This window comes from Rhinichthys klamathensis, unplaced genomic scaffold (assembly GCF_029890125.1).
Source record: "Rhinichthys klamathensis goyatoka isolate OS25496 unplaced genomic scaffold, OSU_Roscu_1.1 h1tg000244l_1, whole genome shotgun sequence".
Lineage (NCBI taxonomy): Eukaryota > Metazoa > Chordata > Actinopteri > Cypriniformes > Leuciscidae > Rhinichthys > Rhinichthys klamathensis.
Genome location: NW_026606766.1, coordinates 12,866 through 32,874, shown reverse-complemented (window position 1 = coordinate 32,874; position 20,009 = coordinate 12,866). Strand labels below are relative to the sequence as shown.

General features: G+C 38.2%; 1 protein-coding gene across 2 annotated transcripts in view; it reads right to left on the bottom strand.

Moving 5' to 3' along the window:
• quo (quattro) overlaps positions 1–18,605 on the bottom strand; it is a 71,214-nt gene extending 52,609 nt beyond the window's left edge. For both annotated transcript variants that reach the window (XM_056266056.1, XM_056266057.1), the window contains exons 1-3: positions 18,320–18,605; positions 3,346–3,543; positions 546–2,460 (exon numbers count right to left, since the gene is read on the bottom strand). In XM_056266056.1, the coding sequence (XP_056122031.1) occupies positions 546–2,460; positions 3,346–3,543; positions 18,320–18,322 (2,116 nt within the window). In that variant the 5' untranslated portion in view covers positions 18,323–18,605. The remainder of the gene's footprint in view (positions 1–545; positions 2,461–3,345; positions 3,544–18,319) is intronic.
• Between the last annotated feature and the right edge of the window lie 1,404 nt (positions 18,606–20,009).

Below are 20,009 nucleotides of genomic sequence, written 5' to 3'. Positions count from 1 at the left end.
CCCTGCCCTGGCTCTTGGTCCTCATGAATGCTTTCTTTCTGTTCTGCTGAAGAAAGAGATCAGATGAAGGACTGCAGAAATTCCCCTGTGGAACGCCGTGCACGCTCCTGACCTTTAGCCAGTGTCACATTGCACTCTTTTAAGATGACCTTTCAGAATGGTATATTTTCTCCTCTGCAGAGGACCAGGGTCAAGGTTGTCTGTAAATCAGTCGATATGTGTCACAGCGTGCGGCAACTAGACATGGCCTCATAGTAGTAGTGGTTTTTTGTAAATTACTTCATATCAGTCATGTTTGAACAAGCTTTTCATTTAAGGATAAAGATCTAAGAAACAGCATGTTGGCCAGACATCATGTTGCTTCAGATGTTCTTTTAACAACAAAGTGGGATGTGGGGTAAAAATCTGTATGCAATTAGTTGACACACAGCAAGAAACCACAGATAGAATTTTTTGAATATTTCTCCTTATTCGTTTCTTCTAAATGCTTGTAACAAATCACAAGCACAAGTTCTTTTCACATGCAGTGGTCTAACTGAACTTACCCTTTCTTGCTTCTTGTTGTCTGTTTAATTTTGGGGACACCAAATTAGCTGTGTGTTTTATTCCCTGGATAGCTGGCAACATGGGGATGATCTCTGGATAGACATCACTGCGACTTCTGTTGGTCGGCTTGTGTGATTGCAGACACTCTCTGGTTGTTTCCGAGACTGAAGAGTATGAGCGGGATTTAGACCTGCTTTTACCTTTGATCACCTGTACAGGTGAACCTGGGCCTCTTCCACAATGTATGTCATCACAGAGGACTTTGCAATCCAAATGCCTGTTCTCGTTTTGGAAAAGGATCTGACTGCACTGGGGCTGAAATAGAGCAGGTGTTTGCTCAAAGGCCTGTGTTAGCTGGTTGTGTGAATGCTGAATTGGATTGAAACCCTGCAAACAATGATTAGCATCTTGTCTGTGACCACTGTGGTCAGGTAAAGCCCTGAGTCCCATTTTGGGTAAGTGTTGGGTTTTGGCGTGCTTCTGGCTGCTAATCCGTATCTGAAATGAATCTTGCCTAAAAGAGTTGTTCAGACAGTAAAGTCTTTTGTCGGGAAAAGCCTTAGTCCCTAGTGCAGTCTGATGTTGATCCTGTTGCCCAGTGAGGAATGCCTTGTGTTGTTGTCCCGCTGGGACCATGCTAGGGATCTGTTGGGTCATATGTTGTTCAAGAGACTCTGCGTTCTCCCTTGAAACACAGTCATGAGGTACACTTTGACTTGGCTGGGTTGAGTTCTTTGGGCTTTGCTTTTGTTGGGCTGAGTTCTCAAAGAATTGCATCGGGTTTCTGTCTGCTTGGTTTGGTGTCTGGCCAAATGTACAACTCAAAGGTTTAAGTCTATGGCCAACTCCATATCCCCCACAGCTTGGCTCCTCTACATCTGTCCTTGTTTCATCTAGAGAAGGCAACATACTTGATTTCTCAAAATTCACTGGGTTTCGGAGAGCTGCCACATAAGATTGACGATACCTGCATTTGGATTCTGGATCGTTTTGCATTATCTCAAATGGCTGTTTGTTTTGCATGCAAGGATTGCAGTCCTCACCAGACAGGTTGCCATTGCTTTTTGAGGCAGGTTGAGCTGTCCTGACTAGCTTGAAACCTGATGGTTTTGTAGGGATTGCTATTTTGTTGAGGACCAAAGTCTCTTTCTCCTTGTTAAACTCCAACAGATCCACATATTCTCCTTCCAGCTCTCCGTTGTGCCTGTTGTCCCAGGTATTAGGAGAGACCCAGCCAACAGGTTTTCCAGCAAAACTGCTGATTGGATGTCCTTGATCAACCTTCACCAGTCTGCTACCACCCTCCACCAACTGAACAGAAACCACCATCCCATCTTTTGCTGGAAGGATCCTAGTTTCCATCTCAAGTGGTAAGAAGTCCACAGGTACCTGTGACTGTGACACGTTCTCTGAAATCTCAGTTTTAAGATCTGTCACACGGAGAGTCGCAATTGAGCATGTCTGTGTTTCAGGCCATATGTTAGATTTGGGCCTGTCGAGGAATTCCGGGTTTGCAACTTCGGTCCAAGGTACCTTCACAACACCCTGGTCAGAGGAAAGCACACACTGACATAGAGGACTTCCATGACGTCCCTCATTTATTTCCCTTAGCCAAGACTCAGTGAATATGCATGGATAGGATGTCTCCGGGATTGGTGTCCCCTCAATCGCAGGACCATCCAGCACCCTGGAACCTGCTTGCAGTACCAGATTCTCCTGCCCCAGAAGGTCTTCCTGCACAAGAAGACTTTTGAGGACAATTCGGGCTGACTGTTCGCCAAAAGACTCCACCTGCAAGTAGAAATCTCCTGGTCGGAGCAGTAAAGGGTTGATGGGGGCGAGTTGGATGACCACACGATCTCTCAAGCACAATGGCCAACCCTCACACCGGAATAGGACATCGGAGTATGCAGCCTAGTGGGAGAGAGAGAGAGAGAGAGAGAGGGAGAAAGAGCAAAGCTGGTTTGTTGACTTGCAGATAGTTTTGGATTGACAGATTTTACGATCAACAGATTTGTAATGGCTTGGGTCTTGATGCCGTTTATTGGCTTGCATGCAAACATTCTTGAATGCCCTTCAGAAGAAGCTGCCTAGGAAGGCCTTTGTTCTTTCTGAAGATAAAACAAAACAATCTTGTGCTGAGTGGACAAGGATAAGTAGCATGTGGGATCTGTGCCATAAAAGTCCACATGGAAGAAATGTCTGCAGAGGAAATTGCTTTCATCTTGTCCGTCTACTAACATGCTTTACCCTTTAAAGGCTTAGTTCACCCAAACATGAAAATACATAATTAACTCACTCTTATGTCATTCACACTGTCCTTTTACATACATTCAAAGCATACAGTGAGCATGGCCTTCCAGGATCCAAAAAGCACTATAAAAGTTGTCATATAACCCTACTGCATATTTCAACTCTTCTGAACCTTCATGTTAGTGCTAGAACACATGTTTGTTTGAGTGTGACTACCTGTTTGACCAAACAATGAGTGTTTTTGCAATTCTGTGAAATTACCTAATTTACCTTAAGACATTATTCATTGAAACTCTTTCTCTTTGCTTTGGGTCTCATATATCATTGTATGGCTTCAGAGTACTTGGAATATAGTCTATGAACTTCCATGTTCCATTGAAGACAAAAGTCATACAGGTTTGAGATGACATGAGGGTGAGTAAATAATGACACATACACCTTTCCTTAAGTCACTTGCTAGGTAGGCTATTTGACATTTTTAGATGGTTGGCTTTTACCAAGGCGCTGTCCAATGGGCTTTTTTTGTGATTAGCATGTTGTACTCACACAGGCAGCTTGTTGCACACTCTCTAGGATATGTTTGGCTGGGATAAGGAAGTTCAGCAGGCACTGCAGTGCATCTCCATGGTAACGTTCCTCAATGGTGCGAAAGAGTTGGCTGAGAACAGTAGGAGCGGTAGCCTCAAACGGAGGGAAAAGAGACGACAGGGCGCTCTGAATGGACCAGTCCAGAGAGGAAGGGTTCTGAGGTGAAGAAAGGGAGAGATTTATTTGTGTGTTAGTTACTGTGTTCCTTGTCTGAAAAATATCCGTTGATACAAAAAACCATGATAGATGATACTGCAGTTATTGTACACAAGTCCTAAATGCTTTGTCTAAAGATGTAAAATGAGGTTTTTGTGAAATGCCTGTGGCAAAACCTTTTTCATTATTTCAACCCCTCCTAAATCTCACTGGTTGCAGAGAGAATGAAGCTTGTCATGTCAAGGATTCACTGTTTTGGCCTAATCTAATCCACATTTTCCATTCTGTCGATCACCATATGAAGGCAGTTCGTCTCTTTCTCAATCCATTGTAAGTGGAGGAGACGGCAATGCGATCAAAAATGAATGGAAGAAATCATAATGCTAAGTATGTCAGTTTATGAAAGAGTGCAGGGTGTCCATGCACATCTGAAGAATTACAGCGACTGTCTCATATTTGCTCTCCCAAATATTTATCATACATGTTTCTCATGCATTCCTCTGTAATGAGGATGTTGGGTTCACCTTTCAAGTGTCCGACTTGGAATAATTTACAAAGCAGATGTGGGAAGAGCACAGGGAATGCTGTGTGGAAAATGAGGGAAGTCTGGATGACCTTGGTTTAAACCTTAAAACAGACTCAAGCTGTTACAGAGTGGATTACTAGGTTGGATCTCTTAAACTGCACGTTTTAAACTATTTTTATGCAGCTCAGTGCAATGATTAACCATGGAAAGAAAAGCATGCTTTAGCCATGTTAAGATATTTGTGTGTTTAGTCTATTAATCTTCCTGGTTTAGATGATTACAGTGTGATCTTACACAGGAAGTTTATGTCTGCTTAGGAAATAACAAACATAACAAATCCCTTCCTTTATAAGAAAAAAATAAGTAATGTCTGTGATTTATATAACAGTGTACCAGACCAGAATTAGAATAGTTTGTTTTATTTCCAGTTTAGTTTAGTTTTAGTTTCACTCTCATTGTTAGATTCAGATTAATCTTTTTAAGTTTAGTTTTCCTTTGTCAGTTTTAGTATTTAGTATTTCATCAGTCTAAAACTGAGTTTTTTTATTTTTTATTTCAGTTAGTTTTGGAGTGGCAGAAATGCATTTCAGTTTAGTTTTCCAGTTTATGTTTTCTTATTATTTTTCATTTACTCTTTCCCCGCCAAACACAGAATTTTCTGGGTTTCCGTGTTTTCACTGTTATACACTGAAAGAGTACTGAATCCCCTGTTCAAAACACATGCGAAGAAGATACAGAAACAAGCGATCTGATATGTAATCATATGCATATGTAAAATAACGCGATCATCAACATTAAACAGTAAATCAAAACTGCCTAATGTTAAAGAATGAAATGTCGACCCAGGATGAGTTACAGGACTGTGCAAGCATTAGGGGTGTCGATGGACTCGATTTACTCCATCTGTGCTTAGATAATCTTTCTGAATCCCATAGTCTTTGACAAAAATTAGATTTTTTCAGCTGTATGTTTAAAATTTAGCTTTTTTTTATTAAACTTACCCATATTCAAGTGTTGATTAAAAAAAAGAATGCATGAAGCAAGAATAAAATGTTGTTGTTGTTGTTGTTGTTTCTTTTAAAGCAGAGGAGTTCTTTCTGTTGATATATTGCATGTTCAGATATTCATACAACAAAATATTCTGGGGGCCATGACATTTTTATGAAAATTATCAAAAACGCTGGCAACTTTTAAAATAAAACTCTGGCGGGGAAAGAGTTAACAATGATAACAATGTAATGGCCTGACAGTGTTTACAGTAAGTGATGTTTGCTAAGACAACATCACTATTATCATTGCTCATTCTTGGGGTTAGTGAACAAATTCCTAATCATAAGTTTTCAACTTTGTAGTTGTATCTCATCCTTCACCATTTGAGCTACAGACAAGAATGATTCCTTAAAGTCTGCAGTTTGTCAAATCAATGGAAAACCCCCAGTTTGAGCTCTGCTTTGTTAGCCTTTCAATGATACAGACATCAGATGCCTGCTTTGTCATGTACTCGTCTATGAAGTATGCACACATTGATGTTTATCTGCACTAGACTTTCTCACATTCTCACCATTTCCTGCTTGATAGTCCCAGTGATAAAGCATTTCGGCATGTTGTTACTTGTGTTATTATTTTTTATTTACAACTTATTGTAGTTCATGAGGTTATTCAAGAATTCCCTGAATTAGACATCGTCACTTTTCATTAAAGGGATAGTTCACACCTTTTTTTTTTTATTGTGCCATTATTTACTTACCCTCATGTTGTACTTACCTCCAAACAGTTTTTGGTCCCCATTGACTTCCATAGTATAGAAAAAAATTGGGGTCCATTAACTGGTTACCCATATTCTTCAAAATATCTTCTTTTGTGTTCAGCAGAAAAAAAGAAATTCATACAATCAGGAACAACTTGAGGGTGAGTAAATGATGACAGTATTTTCATTTCTGGGTGAACTATCCTTTTTAAAACCTATAGGCTAACTGTGTAAAATCATTCAATTTGTTGCTAATACGACATATATTTTCGTGAAACTATTGAAAACTAAATAGAAAATTAAACTTATAAACTATTGTAACCCACATTGGCTGATGCATCTTCGCCTATACTGTATGTCGATCCCGAACAGAAGTAGAACAGGACCTTCCACAATGGGTTTAATGATTGATAATTGTGAATGATTGTGGAAAAACACAATAGCCTTTTTGTTTAATCGTTAACTAAATTAGTTTGTCTGAGCCTTGTGTGCGTCTCGTTCAGGGTGGTCCGTCCCGTGAGCATGTCGAACCGCTGACTTTCCCATCCTCTCTTTTTCTTCTCCAGTAAACACATCTGCGTGGTCTCGCCATGGCCTCGGGCCTGTTATTCTGTTTACCCCCGTTACTTCTCCTGTTACACGTCCACACCTCGGTTTTCAAAACACGTCCAAGTCAAACTTCATTTAACAAATCCTCAGGATCACAAATGAGGGATATCTGGGGCCTGGCGTTGTTCCTGAAGTCTGGTATTTGCATTCAGGAGACTGACAATTGCATTTTTCAGTGTTTTTGTAAATATAACCCATAGACGAAGCCCTTGGCTGAACTTTGGAACGTTAATTTGAAGGCTCATTTGATATCTGGAGATGTTAATAGGGTCAGTTTTCCATGTGTAGAAACTATTTGAAGCACTTTACAGAAATAATGCCGTCTGTCTTCACCTGCAGGATTTTAGCTTTACAGTTTTGGCGTGACAACTCTCAATTAAATCTAAACATATACAGTTGTTGTAAAAACATAAAGGAACTTTTCATTTGGCAGCACACAAGTCTATCTAATCACACAAGAGCTCAACAGGTAATTATAAGCTTCAGTCTAATGTTTGAAACACACCAAAACTCAGCTGTCATTAATTCTGAGGCATAAGATGATTTCATACATGCACAGTAAACAAACAGTTTTTCACAAGCCTTGTATTTAGTGGTGTTTGCTAAGGCACGCATTACTAATACAGGTTAGTGTAATTCCTCACCAATGTCACAACAGTGTCAGTAAAGCTTTGAGATAAAATATTAGGTGTTTTCCAATCAGTGCTATATGCAATATTTTTATGTGTGTACTACAAAGTCATATGTACAGGCCGTAGGAGGATTGTAACTTTCGTACAAGTAGGTTTCAGGCATGTGTGGGGTGGCGAACTTGTGCATGCAATGTGCAAAGACCATTTTTGACTGTAATTTGCCATGAATCGTCAATCCACTTAGAGGCAGTATCATGGCTAGTATGACCTGTAAATGTCAGTGACATAATTTGCATGCATGCATATTCACTTTTGCACATTATTAGTTGACAAATTATACTAGAGAGAGTGTGAGAAGTGTGTTTAAGTCCATAGGACCAAAAGTTCCCATGGATGAAGAAATATTCGTATGCAAAAAATGGTGCAATAGGAGAATACTACCAAACATTGTTTGATAATACATCCTTGCTTTGCTCAAAGAATAAGTCTTGACTTGTTAAGAGCCTTTTCAATACCCTCATTTCAAGCTCTGTAATCACTTCAGGGTAGCACAAAGAGCATGTTAAAAGTACAAGTGGTAGAAGTTAGAAAGTCCATCTGCACTCTTGAGATGAACACTAATCTAACCTGAACACGATTCTTCATCATCTGTCAGCTTTGGAAAGTCTCTCATTACAGCTGTCAAATTCCAGTAAGTTGTGATCCTGCTTCTCCTTCTCCTCCTCCTCCTCCTCCTCTCCTCAGGACAGCGTTGTCTTTGTCTCTTTGCCACTGTGGTTTAACTCCTTACAGAGGGAGTTTGGCACAATGGAGCGTTCTCACTCTCATCGGACAAACATCTACAACATCTGACTACTACTCCTCGGTTTACTCACTAGTTTGAATACGGTTTTCAGAATAAATTTTTTTTTTTTTTTTTTGCAGCAACTTCTTAGTTAGCTGATGTGTGTAATTTTCCTCTGCTTTTTTAGAGATTAACATTAACATGATTTACCTAGGTTCTCCTATTGTATTTTGATTCTAATTTGGTTTTTAAGACTGCTTTCACACTAGCACTTTTTATGTAATATATAATTTATGTCTTTGCATGTTCTTGGTCACGCTGATTACATTATAATGCATTTCTTTGTGGCCCAGAATAAATTTCCTTTATGCATTTGTTGCATTCTTTGCATCTTTTGCAATCCATGCTTTGCAGACAAACAAAAGTGCTGTTCTGTCTGTTTTTTTGGTGAATCCAAATGGACAAATACTTAAAGGAACACAGTGAAACCAAGTGCTCTCCTCTTGTGTCATTGTCTAACCAGTAAACAGCGTTCACTAGTAAAAGTACATGAAGGAATCTGTAATCGAAACAAGTTTAGAACACCCTAACACAGTGTCTGGAAGCAAACAATGAGCCTGGAAGCATCAAAACGGCATGTTATCATGGCAGAAATACTCTTTTTTTTTAATGAAATCTGGTTGTTTAAAAATGCTCAATATACTTTGCATGTGCTGTTTTAGATTTTAGTATTGCTGCATCTGTGTATGTATATATCGAGAAACAAAATATTGAAATGTAAATGAAAAGACCAAATTTAAATACATTTGCATTTATGAATTTGGCCGAATCTTTTATCCAAAGCAACTTACGTTGCAATCAAGGTGCATTTTATCAGTTCTTTCCCTGGGAATCGAACCAATGATGTTGGCATTGCTCAAGCTTCTCGTTGGCTCATGAATAAATTGCCTTAGAACATTTCTTGCACTGCAGACATGCAGATATTACTAAATAAAATAATTTAATGGGATAAATAAAAATGCATAAAGATGCAATTGACACTTCTAGTGTAGACGGCTCCACTGATTATAATGGGATTTAGTTTTGACAGAACACATGTGTAGATGTGCTTTGTCTTTGCTTCTTTTGTCTTCCCTTTTTTAATCAGTTTATGTTTAAATTAATCTTTCACAGACACTCTAGCAGTACTTGTGCATTTATTTCCTTAAACGGCCATACTGTAAATCACCTCTGACATTCGCAGGTCTCGTGAACACGTCTGTCTCTGCACGCTGCCAACTTATTTTCACAGCTCGTGTATTTTATTGACTTTCCCCCCAGTATGCCCTGCTGATGAAGCAATGCTCTGTGGTTTCTCGCTGGGATCCAAGACCGCAAAACTGACTCCAAATGATCCCGGATATCATATTTCATTGGATTTTGATTGAGGGTCTTGGGACTTGTTTCCAAAATAAATATTAGCATCTCGAAGCACACAAAAGACCGTGAACACACCACGGCTCTAGACGTGCTCGGATCACTTATGCTTCCCTGAACTTCAGATTATTGGAGCATTGCGTCAGGTGGAAACGTGAAAGGAAGAATTGACAGTTTTGGCAGATACTCCCTAAAAATCTGGATTTAAAATTACTGGTCTGGGATCAGACAATCCAGCGTTTGTGCTGTTCAGAAAATCCCTTTCATTCCGATATGTTTTGTAGGACACCATGTGTCCGGGACCATCTGGATGATGAACAACATGCTAACAGAAAACAGACGCAAATCATCAGATTTCTCTTTGTGCGCTCGAGTCATCGAGGTCAGATGCTCTCAAGCTTTCTTTGGAAAAAATTCTTAAAACATCTCTGTCCAGTTTGTTTTGATTGTAAAAAATAAAAATTATGACATGTCAGATTCGGGGTTTTACACTCAGTAAAATAGTTAAATTTGCTGTGTTTACTACAGGAAAAACCTTTTCCATTCCCTTTTTATTTTAGTTTAGTTTAAGGCATCACAGGGTTTCAACGGCTGTAACTCACTAACTTCTTAGTATGCCAAAACAAATCTGGAGTTTTGTTCCAAAACTTAGTGAGCGCCCTCAGACGACAGGATGAAGTTACAACAGGAATTTAATATAAACCGTAACGTACCAAAACTACAACTCAGTGTTGACGAGAACCGACAGAGAAGAATGAGGAACTTAAATACACAGATGAAATAGGAAGACAAGGCGACAACAGCTGAACATGGTGAGTGATGATGATCGGGTAATGGTGAAGTGAGTGCCGGTGTGAGCCGGAGAGGATGATGGGAGATGAAGATTTAGGATGTTTTTACACAAAGGCTTTTCCAAAACGTACCTTCTTTTGCCGAATGTTTATCACATGTACTGTATACCGATCCCAGAATGCATTGCGGTTAGCTCAACGAAATAAAACATTTTTTCTTAATTTTCTTAAGAAAATTAATTTCTTAATCTTAATTTTTTTTACAGTGCAGAACCATAACTAAGACGTACAGTAGCTTGATGACGGAGCGTGGAATCATGGAAGCCGTTGCATTCACCTTTCGTTTACGTTTTATAGGGTTATCTTTGGTGACAGAACCTGCTGCAAATGATAATTAATAATTGTGGGCAATGAAGAATGTGCAAAACAAACATCTGTGGCTTGATTTTTTCAGAAGCGTACTGTGTTTCAGTGGTTTAGCTGAACCTAGGCGGGATATGACGCCATTAACAGGCAACACAATGACACAGGCCATAAAATGTCGCCTTTCTCTTGACTTGAACATTGTTGGAAACGTTTGGGATAATGTAAGTACTAGGGGTGTAACGGTATTCATATTGAACCGTTTGGTACGATGCTTTCGGTTCGGTACGCATTTCAAACCGGAACGATTCGTTGGACCATTTCTCCTACCGACAAAGATCTTTTTAGCATTCGCGCTGGCGCGACCACCACAACGTTCCCCAACATCAGATGGCAAAACGTGATGAAACCGGAACGAAACTGCCGATCTGGAACAGAAGTAATAACATCTCTGCGAGATCTAGTGCAGCCTTTCTCAAAGTGGGTGCCGCGGCACACTGGGGTGCCCCCCGACTGTGTCAGGGGTGCCGCCAAAAAATTACGTAGGCTAAAAAAAAAAAAAAAAATCAAATAAAAAATCTGACATTTCATATATAAATATATTTACATAAATACATTCTTCTTTTTAAACATATGAACGTATTAATAAAATTGTAAATTCATTTTAGATAAATATATATACGAAAATATATACGGAAAAAATACGGTGTTGCCTACGTGTTATCCTCTTTTTAAAATTTGCACCCTGTTGACTTATACGGGGCAAGTTTTAAACCTGCTTTTAGCCTCTTAACAACCTTAATGTGTCATTACAAGTGCACAGCCATATGAGTGAACACGGTGAATCTGACTGCAGTAAATGTGAAACATATGAATAAAAATGATGTTTATTCAGCCAGCTGCTCACATACCCGTATTTTCTTCCTGTTTTCGGTCGAAGTCCACAGTAGGCGATTGTCGAGTGCGCGCGCGCGATCATTGGTAACTAGCAACAGTGGAGACTCAGACTGTCAGCTGTCAGCCGATGACGGTGCTGTGTGGTGTTCTGAGAATATCAGCTCAAATGGATAGTTCATCCGAATCAGATGTTGAACACACGGAGGAGGTTTGATCGCGCGCGCGAACTCGACAATTAACTACTGTGGACTTCGACCGAAAACAGGATAAAGAGATTATTCCTGCCTTCGTGAAAGCTCGGATCACAGTTAAGACTGATATATCAGCCCAGGCATCCACGATCCATTCCCAGATAGCAAACAGTCATTGAAACTATGTTAAATCAACATTCCGTTGTCAACGTTAAGTCATTGAATCAACATCGAACTCTGATGTTGATTCTACATCATTTTGCACCCTGTTTTAATATTGAAACAACATTGAAATCCTGTCCATAGATCAACGGAATTTCAATGGTATTTCAATTATCAGGAATATTGAAACAATGTTGAAATTTCAACTAAACTAAGGATCAACGTGATTTCAATGGAATTTCAATCGTTTTTAAATGTTAATTTTAAATGCCATAAATTAAATAGCCTGCTACAGCCAGGTTGTTAAAAAGTAATGGAACATTTCAAATCTTGTATTAACACTGAACACACCACACAAACAAATTCATTTTTTATTTTTGCCTTTTTATTTAATTATTTGTACTCTTTATTTACACTTCAATGTCCTCTGACGCCTGAATATTGTGTCGTCCAGTCCCTCTTGCCCGGTCTGTATGTGAATTGGGTGACGGTGGCTGTCCCCATCTGAGTAAGAGCACCTAACAGAAAATAAAATCACAATACAAAAAATTAGCATTTAGGCCTAAGTTAAACAGGAGATTATATTTATTTGTATTGGTACATTCGTGCCGCGAGATGAAGTATGTAACGTGGGGCAAAGCCCTCCCCCCTTGACGCCAGGCCTGATTGTCAGGCGCTATAACAGTGCGCGCAAAAATCGTGATATCGCATAAGTAAGTTACTAGTACATTCATATTTTGGATTTGTATTACGACGAGATGGTCTAATCGGCATTCCCAGTTACAACTCGAGACAGTTCTGCATTGGAAAAAGTAAAGTACCGGTAAGTCATGTCTTCTGTGTAATTCTGGCCCGCCGCGGTCACTTCTGTGGGTAGCGCTAGGTGGAGCACTGCTAGCGTTGGTTCCGTCGGTGTTCTCCGGCGGTCAGAAGAAATAGTGCTGTGTTAATAGATTTCACGACACAAGCAATGGGTAGGCTACAGACATGTATTTTGAGCTAAATATCACAAAAATAGACTGGACTCGGAGGTTTTGCTAATTTTATAACCTAGAAGAGAACTACAAAGTAGGCCTAGCCTACTTTTGGCAGATTTTTACACAGTGGTAAAACAAAAATCTATTTCAGTGACTGCAGCACTGCGTCGGTCACTAACGTCACACGACCATCATGTTAACGATCAGCCTAACAGTATTTAGTAAAATTCATATCAAACATTAGGCAAGCTTACCTTTACGCTTGTGCCAGGTCCAGAAATGAGCTGTGTCCGGTGCAGTAACGTTGGTATAACACAAGGTTGATCTCCCGGTCAACCAAAAATCTATTGATTTTCAATCATATTTCCCGGTCAACTACATATCGATGCATTTTCAATCATATGTCCCCCTAAACTATACGTCGATGACTTTTCAACAACACCGTCGTTTCCCGGTCAACTATAAATCAATGACTTTTCAACACATTCAGTGATCGCCCGGTAAACCAAATATCAATGCTTAATCAATCATAAAGATAACTATAGATCAATGTTGTTCCAATATCATTGCCATCAACATTAATAACATCAGGTTTTCATCGACAGGGTAATGGTGATTCAACATTAATTTTGCATTGAAATTTCGATATCAACCATAATGATGATTCAGATGGAAAAACAATGTTTATTCAATGTTGGCTTGCTGTCTGGGTTGGCAGATAGTGGCGTAAGTCGCCCGGCGCTGTCTCCCCGTCTTGGTGAACGTGTGTTCACCATCAGGGGCGTCATGCAAGCCAAAATTCTGGGGGGGCACAATCTGAGACGTTGCAATTGTTTTCTGACGGGTGATATGGATCATGTTAGGAGGGGTCAGGGGGTTTCTCCCCCTGAAATTTTTTTAATTCTGGCTGCGAAACATACTATTTCAATGCAGTTTGGGAGGGACAGAAATACCTTAACGGAGCTGGCAGCATCCCTCCTCTATCTGAGGACTAAGTTAAAGTATATGTGTATCTTATATGTGCATTATAAGATGTTTTGAAGGCCAAAAAAACTCCTAAAGTTGAGCTTTGACTGATAGGCTTTTCATTTTTGTCTGTCAGTGAAGAAAGTAAACATAGGGTCAACTGATAGGTTGATTTATGAATCATTTTCTCAGACGAATTTATTTACTGAAAGCTACTAGGAAAGCTAGGTAGCCTAACTAAGTTTATTAAATTCATTCACAGTACACATTCATTATTGATCTTATGCCTAATACAGGGCCGTAGACAGGGCTTTATAATCACAGAGGTCCTAAATTTGAGGTGGGTAGGGGGTTCAAATTTTTTATTTCTCTGATATGTGCATTTCAAGACGTTTGAAGGCCAAAAAAAGGATAAGAAATAGCTTTAAAACCATGTCAGTGGGCAGATTATTTGTCAATACCTGCTCTCACTTCTTATCCATCACTCTTTCTTTTTCTCTCAGTCTCCTGATCTTGCCTTCCCCTCCTAAAGCTGAGCTTTTTTAATTTACTTAAGGCTACAAATTGTACTATATTAATTCTCAATATGTACACATTCATTATTAATCTTGTGCCTAACAATGAAAACGTCTTTTCCCCTCACAATGACAGTAAACTAATTATTAGCCTACATTACGAGTCATGTTACATAGGCCTATTTTCAGCTCAAAATGGCGAAATTAGACAAAAGTATATTCGTGTGCCCGATTATTTTTGTCATTCGTTTAACGTTTATGAACTAAAAAAACTGTCAAATATGAAATGTTTAGTTTAGCTGCTTACATCTCGCACTTGACTGTACACTGAAGCGTCGAGTCTCACTGCTAAAATTCGCGCTCAGCTTCTGTGAACATAAAGCCCGCCTACTTTGATTTGATTGGTCATCTCAAATATTCTGACATTGACGAGCAGTGACAGACCAATGAGGCTCAGATGAACACGCACGCACACACACACACACACACACTGTCCTCTGTTTCTGACGTGCGCTCTGCTCGGCACCGCTGCGGATTGAAGATGAACAACGCGCTGAATCTGATTATAACAAGACTGAAGAAATAAAAAATTATCAGGGAGGAAAAATCTGAGGGGGCACGTGCCCCCTCACTTTGAATGGGCATGACGCCACTGTTCACCATCCATGTATAAGGCGCTCCGAATTATAAGGCGCACTGTCGTTTTTTGAGAAAATTAAAGGCTTTTAAGTTCGCCTTATAGTGCGGAAAATACGGTATATAAAATTAACCATAAAAATCCGTCTCACAAGACCGAAGCAAGACACACACAACTTGACGCAAGTGACGCAGCGGCAACCCATAGCAACGCGTTATAGCAACAACACCTCAGACTGACAGAAACGTAAAAATAAACGTGAATTTAGCCCACTTTAGTTTTGTACACATTGTCATGTTAATTATAAGCAAATATTTTTTTTTATTGACCACAATATACCAAAAGGTGCTATAAAATTGTTATTATTATTTACAGTTCGTATTATGCTCTGTTCATTACTGTTCTGTCTAAATAAACAGGACATTTGCATTTACATTTGGGTTATGCAGTGTTTTTAAATTATATTTTACACTGGGGTGCCTTGAGATTTTATGCACTTTTGAAAGGTGCCCTGACTGAAAAAAGTTTGAGAAAGGCTGATCTAGTGAGAAGCATTCACATTTCTCTGTTATTATTTCGACATTATACATTAAAATTGCTGCCCTCAAATGTTAATCTGGTGCCTTGCAAACTTAAAATAAACCTTTGTTTAGCCTGTAACTAGTACAATATTACATTTAATCTTTTTTATAAGGAGCTGTTTTTGTTTTATATGCTGCTAAGAAGAGTCAAGTATAGCTCCATCATTGTTCAAATAAAAAAAACATCATACTTTATGATGTTAGTTTTAATAAATAAATAAAACATTTAAAAATCAAGGAAATTTCTCTGGCATTTCTTTCTTTTTGCTGTATCGAAAACATACCGAACCGCGTGTCACCACTGTATCGTATCGAACCGAACCATGAATTTTGTGAACCGTTACACCCCTAGTAAGTACACAAGTCAACAAAATATATAAAATTGTTCTAGTGGTTTTTTGGATATTTTAATGCGGATATCCTTTACATTTCTTTTCTTTTTATTTAAGATTTATTTAAGATGTACATAAAAAATAAAAAATAAACTTTACGTTTCTATGTTGAAATCGGTGGAAAGTAGACGGCAAAGCATTTCACTACGTTTTTTAAAAGACTTAATGTGGCAGACAACACCGGAATCTAAGTTTAACACTAATCCCATGACGTGTGTGTGTGTGTTGTCGATGTGTCTGAGAGGTGCTAACGGGCCCGAGCACAGCATGACTGTTGTTTATGTGTGTGAATGAGAGAGTTTGGTCTAATAGTGAGCGCAGCTGTCGAACGGTCAGTTTAACCACTGCACAAGGAAACAAGTGTGCAGGTGAGCAGCTTCTCCACGCTCCAATCATCTCACAGCAAGTCCCAACACTTTTGGATGTATACATTATAACCTGTCAAGTCACATGAACACATCTATGTTTGTATTTATCGTAGTTATTTTAACCCATGTATTACTGTAATGTTTAAAAATGCACCGTCACTGGTGAGGGAATTTTATTCAGCACGCTCACCCTTTACTTTGACATAAGAAAATATGGCACAACAAAAATTAGGGAGGCATTTACTGGTATTTCAATGAGTTTCAGTCAGTGACTTGATCTATGCTCAATTTTTCACCAGTCTTGATACAAGACTTTGTACGTAGTTTTCTTTGGAAATTTTTACATTACAATTTTTGAACTCACACTTCAGCTACACTAACGTTCAAAAGTTTTTAAAGGTTTTTAAAAGTCTCTTCAGCTCACCAAGGCTGCAATTGTTTGTTAAAAAATACAGTAAAAACAGTAATATTGTGAAATATTATTACAATTTAAAATAACTGTTTTCTATGTGAATATATAGTAAAGTGTAATTTATTCCTGTGATCAAAGCTGAATTTTCAGCATCATTACTCCAGTCTTCAGTGATCCTTCAGAAATCACTCTAAAATGATGATTTGCTGCTCATTTATGATTATTATCAATGTTGAAAACAGTTGTGCTGATTCATATTTTTGTGGAAACTGTGATGCATATTTATTTGAAATCAATCATTTCAGTTATCAATGATCAATTAAAAAAAAAAAAAAAAACTTTTGAACAGTAGTATATCATCATTTAATCTCAAAGCTCATTGAATGCCAGTCGTGAAACGTTTAATCAATGGAGCTGGCCTTTCTAATAACAATGGTTCCTTTTGGCAGAGTAACAAACAAATAGCAGAAAATCAGCACATGATGGAACACACTGGTGAACTGATAGATGAATATAACTGATATTATAATCTAAAGGAGTGTTTTATATGCGCTGCAGATTCATAGGCATGAACTCCAAAGGTTTGTGTGAATCCACAAACTTGCCCTAAAACACACCTCGCTCTGCTCTCCTGTACCTGTCACTGTGTAAATGATGGCAGCATCAGAGATTAAACACACCTGCCTTTCTCAAATAAAACACAACATAACGCTTGTGGAGGTTGTTCGGCTCTCAGCCAAACACCATCAGTCATTCAGAGAGGCATAACAAACCAAACGCTGAAACTGGGTCATGTAGTTGAGAAGCTCACACTGTGTAGTGCAGAAATCTGCCAACAAATCTGGAAATGACATATTATAACTTAATATTATTCTACTATTAGACATTGTGACACCAATGCTAGAATCGATTGAATGCAAAAACGAAAGTCAGTTTTGGACACAACTTTAAGGTCAAGTTATTTCCAGAATATATTGTTTGTAACTAATTGTTGAAACTTCGACATGTTCATTTTATCGAGTTTTAGTTGTTACAAAAATAAGTTCTGAGAACGGTTTGCTAATGTTCCCACTACGCATGAAAACGTTATTTCTGAATGTTCAAAAAAAATAAAATAAACAAATTCTTGGTTATACGAACGTTAAGGAACATTCCGAAACAAGTAATAACATTTAAAAAACGTTTCATGAAAAATGTACGATGTATAAATGTTTCTGTGGTTACATTTTTAAAATATTATTAAACATTTTCAACTAAAATTCTATTTCTAATACTCGGTGAACGTTTGTTCATAATCTTGAGAGAACCTTGCCAGAACGTTAAAGTAATAAAAAATGAAGTTAAAGTTAAGTAAAAGGTAATCAGTTGACTTAACTAACTTTAAAAAAGTGAGGAAACTCATTGCCTTAAAAATATTAAGTAAACAAACTTCATACATATTGAAAAATTAAGTTATGCCATGTGGAATTGTTAAGTTCACATAACTTAATTTTTTCAATTACGCATGGTTTATTTACTCACTTTTTTAAGTTAAGTCAACTGATCCCTTTTTTACAGTGAAAGTCCTGAGAACGTTTTCCTGTTAGGTTGAAGAAGCTTTTGCAGAAACTGATTTTCTTAGTGTGAAAAGGTCATTTTGTGATATGCTGTGAATGAATGTTAATGAATGTTAATGAATGAATGTTAATGCCCCTAAAGGTCACCCACAACCCCATCAGCTCAGTTCTCCAGTTATCAGCAGTTCAGTGGGTCAGTGGCACAACAACACAGACGATGTGTGTAAAAACTGAAATGAACGAGTCTTATTTACCATCTTGACGACAGAATCTCGGCTACTGAGTTGTCATCCTAAAGTCTGTCTCTCCAACAAAGAAAAGTTCCCAGTTTAGTTCTGGAGGTGTAATGGCAGCGTTCCCATGATGTCTTACATCCAGAGGTGCTTCCATGGTGTCCGGTTTGTAAAGTGAGGTAGATTTGGACTGCGGTGGATTACAGCCATTGTTTAGTAAGTTATTATTGCAAGTTTGTACAAGAGTACGACGTCTGCTGAGAAATGCTAAGTGTCAAGCGGTCTGTCGTGCACCGTTTTGTCTTGACTGTAAAGTGTTTGAGAGAGAGAGAGAGCGAGAGAGAGAGCGAGAGCGAGAGCGAGTAAAGGGTCGGAGAAGAGGAGGAGGAGGTCTTTCTTTCAGAGGAAATCCCCCTGAAGGCTTTTCATACTTTTCTCAGTGGCAAATCAGGACCTCCCTTCACACACACACACACACACACACACGGTCAAACAAAGAGACCACTAAAAGCCTCCCTGAATTTTTTCATTTCCTTTGTACAGTTGATTTTCTTCTCGTTTAAACACTTCAGAGAGAGGGAGCGGCAGAAAGAGAGGACGAGTGACTCTTGGAATGTGTAGATACACAAACACCTGAATATTATTCACAGACGCTCTCAAGAGGAGACTGACGAATGAAAAACACTGATGGTTTCTTAGAAGGAATGTCCAACACACACATACACACACACACACACACACACACACAGTCTCATGGAGCCAGACTTTTAATCAGCATAAAGTTTGCTCTACTTTGCAGTTTATTCTGGTGAAGACCCGCCCAGAGGAACAGACTGTGTGTTTGACATACAGTCACCAACCACATGTTTTTGTGCCATCTATCTATCTATCTATCTATCTATCTATCTATCTATCTATCTATCTATCTATCTATCTATCTATCTATCTATCTATCTATCTATCTATCTATCTATCTATCTATCTATCTATCTATCTATCTATCTATCTATCTATCTATCTATCTATCTATCTATCTATCTATCTATCTATCTGTCTATCTATCTGTCTGTCTGTCTGTCTGTCTGTCTGTCTGTCTGTCTGTCTGTCTGTCTGTCTACATCTGTCAGTCTACTATTTTTTATTAATTTATTGAAGTAGCTTTTTTTCAGTTTTAAATGTAATTTGTTACAATTTATGTAATTTATTAGTTTTAAAAATATTTCTATTTAGTTTAATTTTAGCTTATTTCAGTTTTAGTAATTTTAGTCATTTAAGTTGAAGTTTCATTTTTCTATTTCTATTTTCTAAGTCTATTCTATTTTCTAAGTTCCAATTTCCTATTCACGTTTTATTTTTTTCAGCTTTGTTTCAATAAGGGATCATTTTAGTTCAATAACAGAATTTAGTGAAACAGAATATTTATTGAGAACAAAAATATAGGACAGGTCTTAATTTTTGCCTTGACAAATGAATGAATAAAGGTTGAAAAATAAGAGCAATTGGAAGTTACAGAAGCAGAGGAAGCTTGTGATGAAACATTTAGATTTTGAAGGACTATAACAACAGACATCATGCACAATAAGACCAAAAACATGTATTAAGAAAGTCAAACTTGTTTATTTTGATTTCATGTTGACTTCAACTCAACATGCCACAGAATAAGACCGATGATTCTGGCCAGACATTAAGCAAAATGAACATTGAATGAATT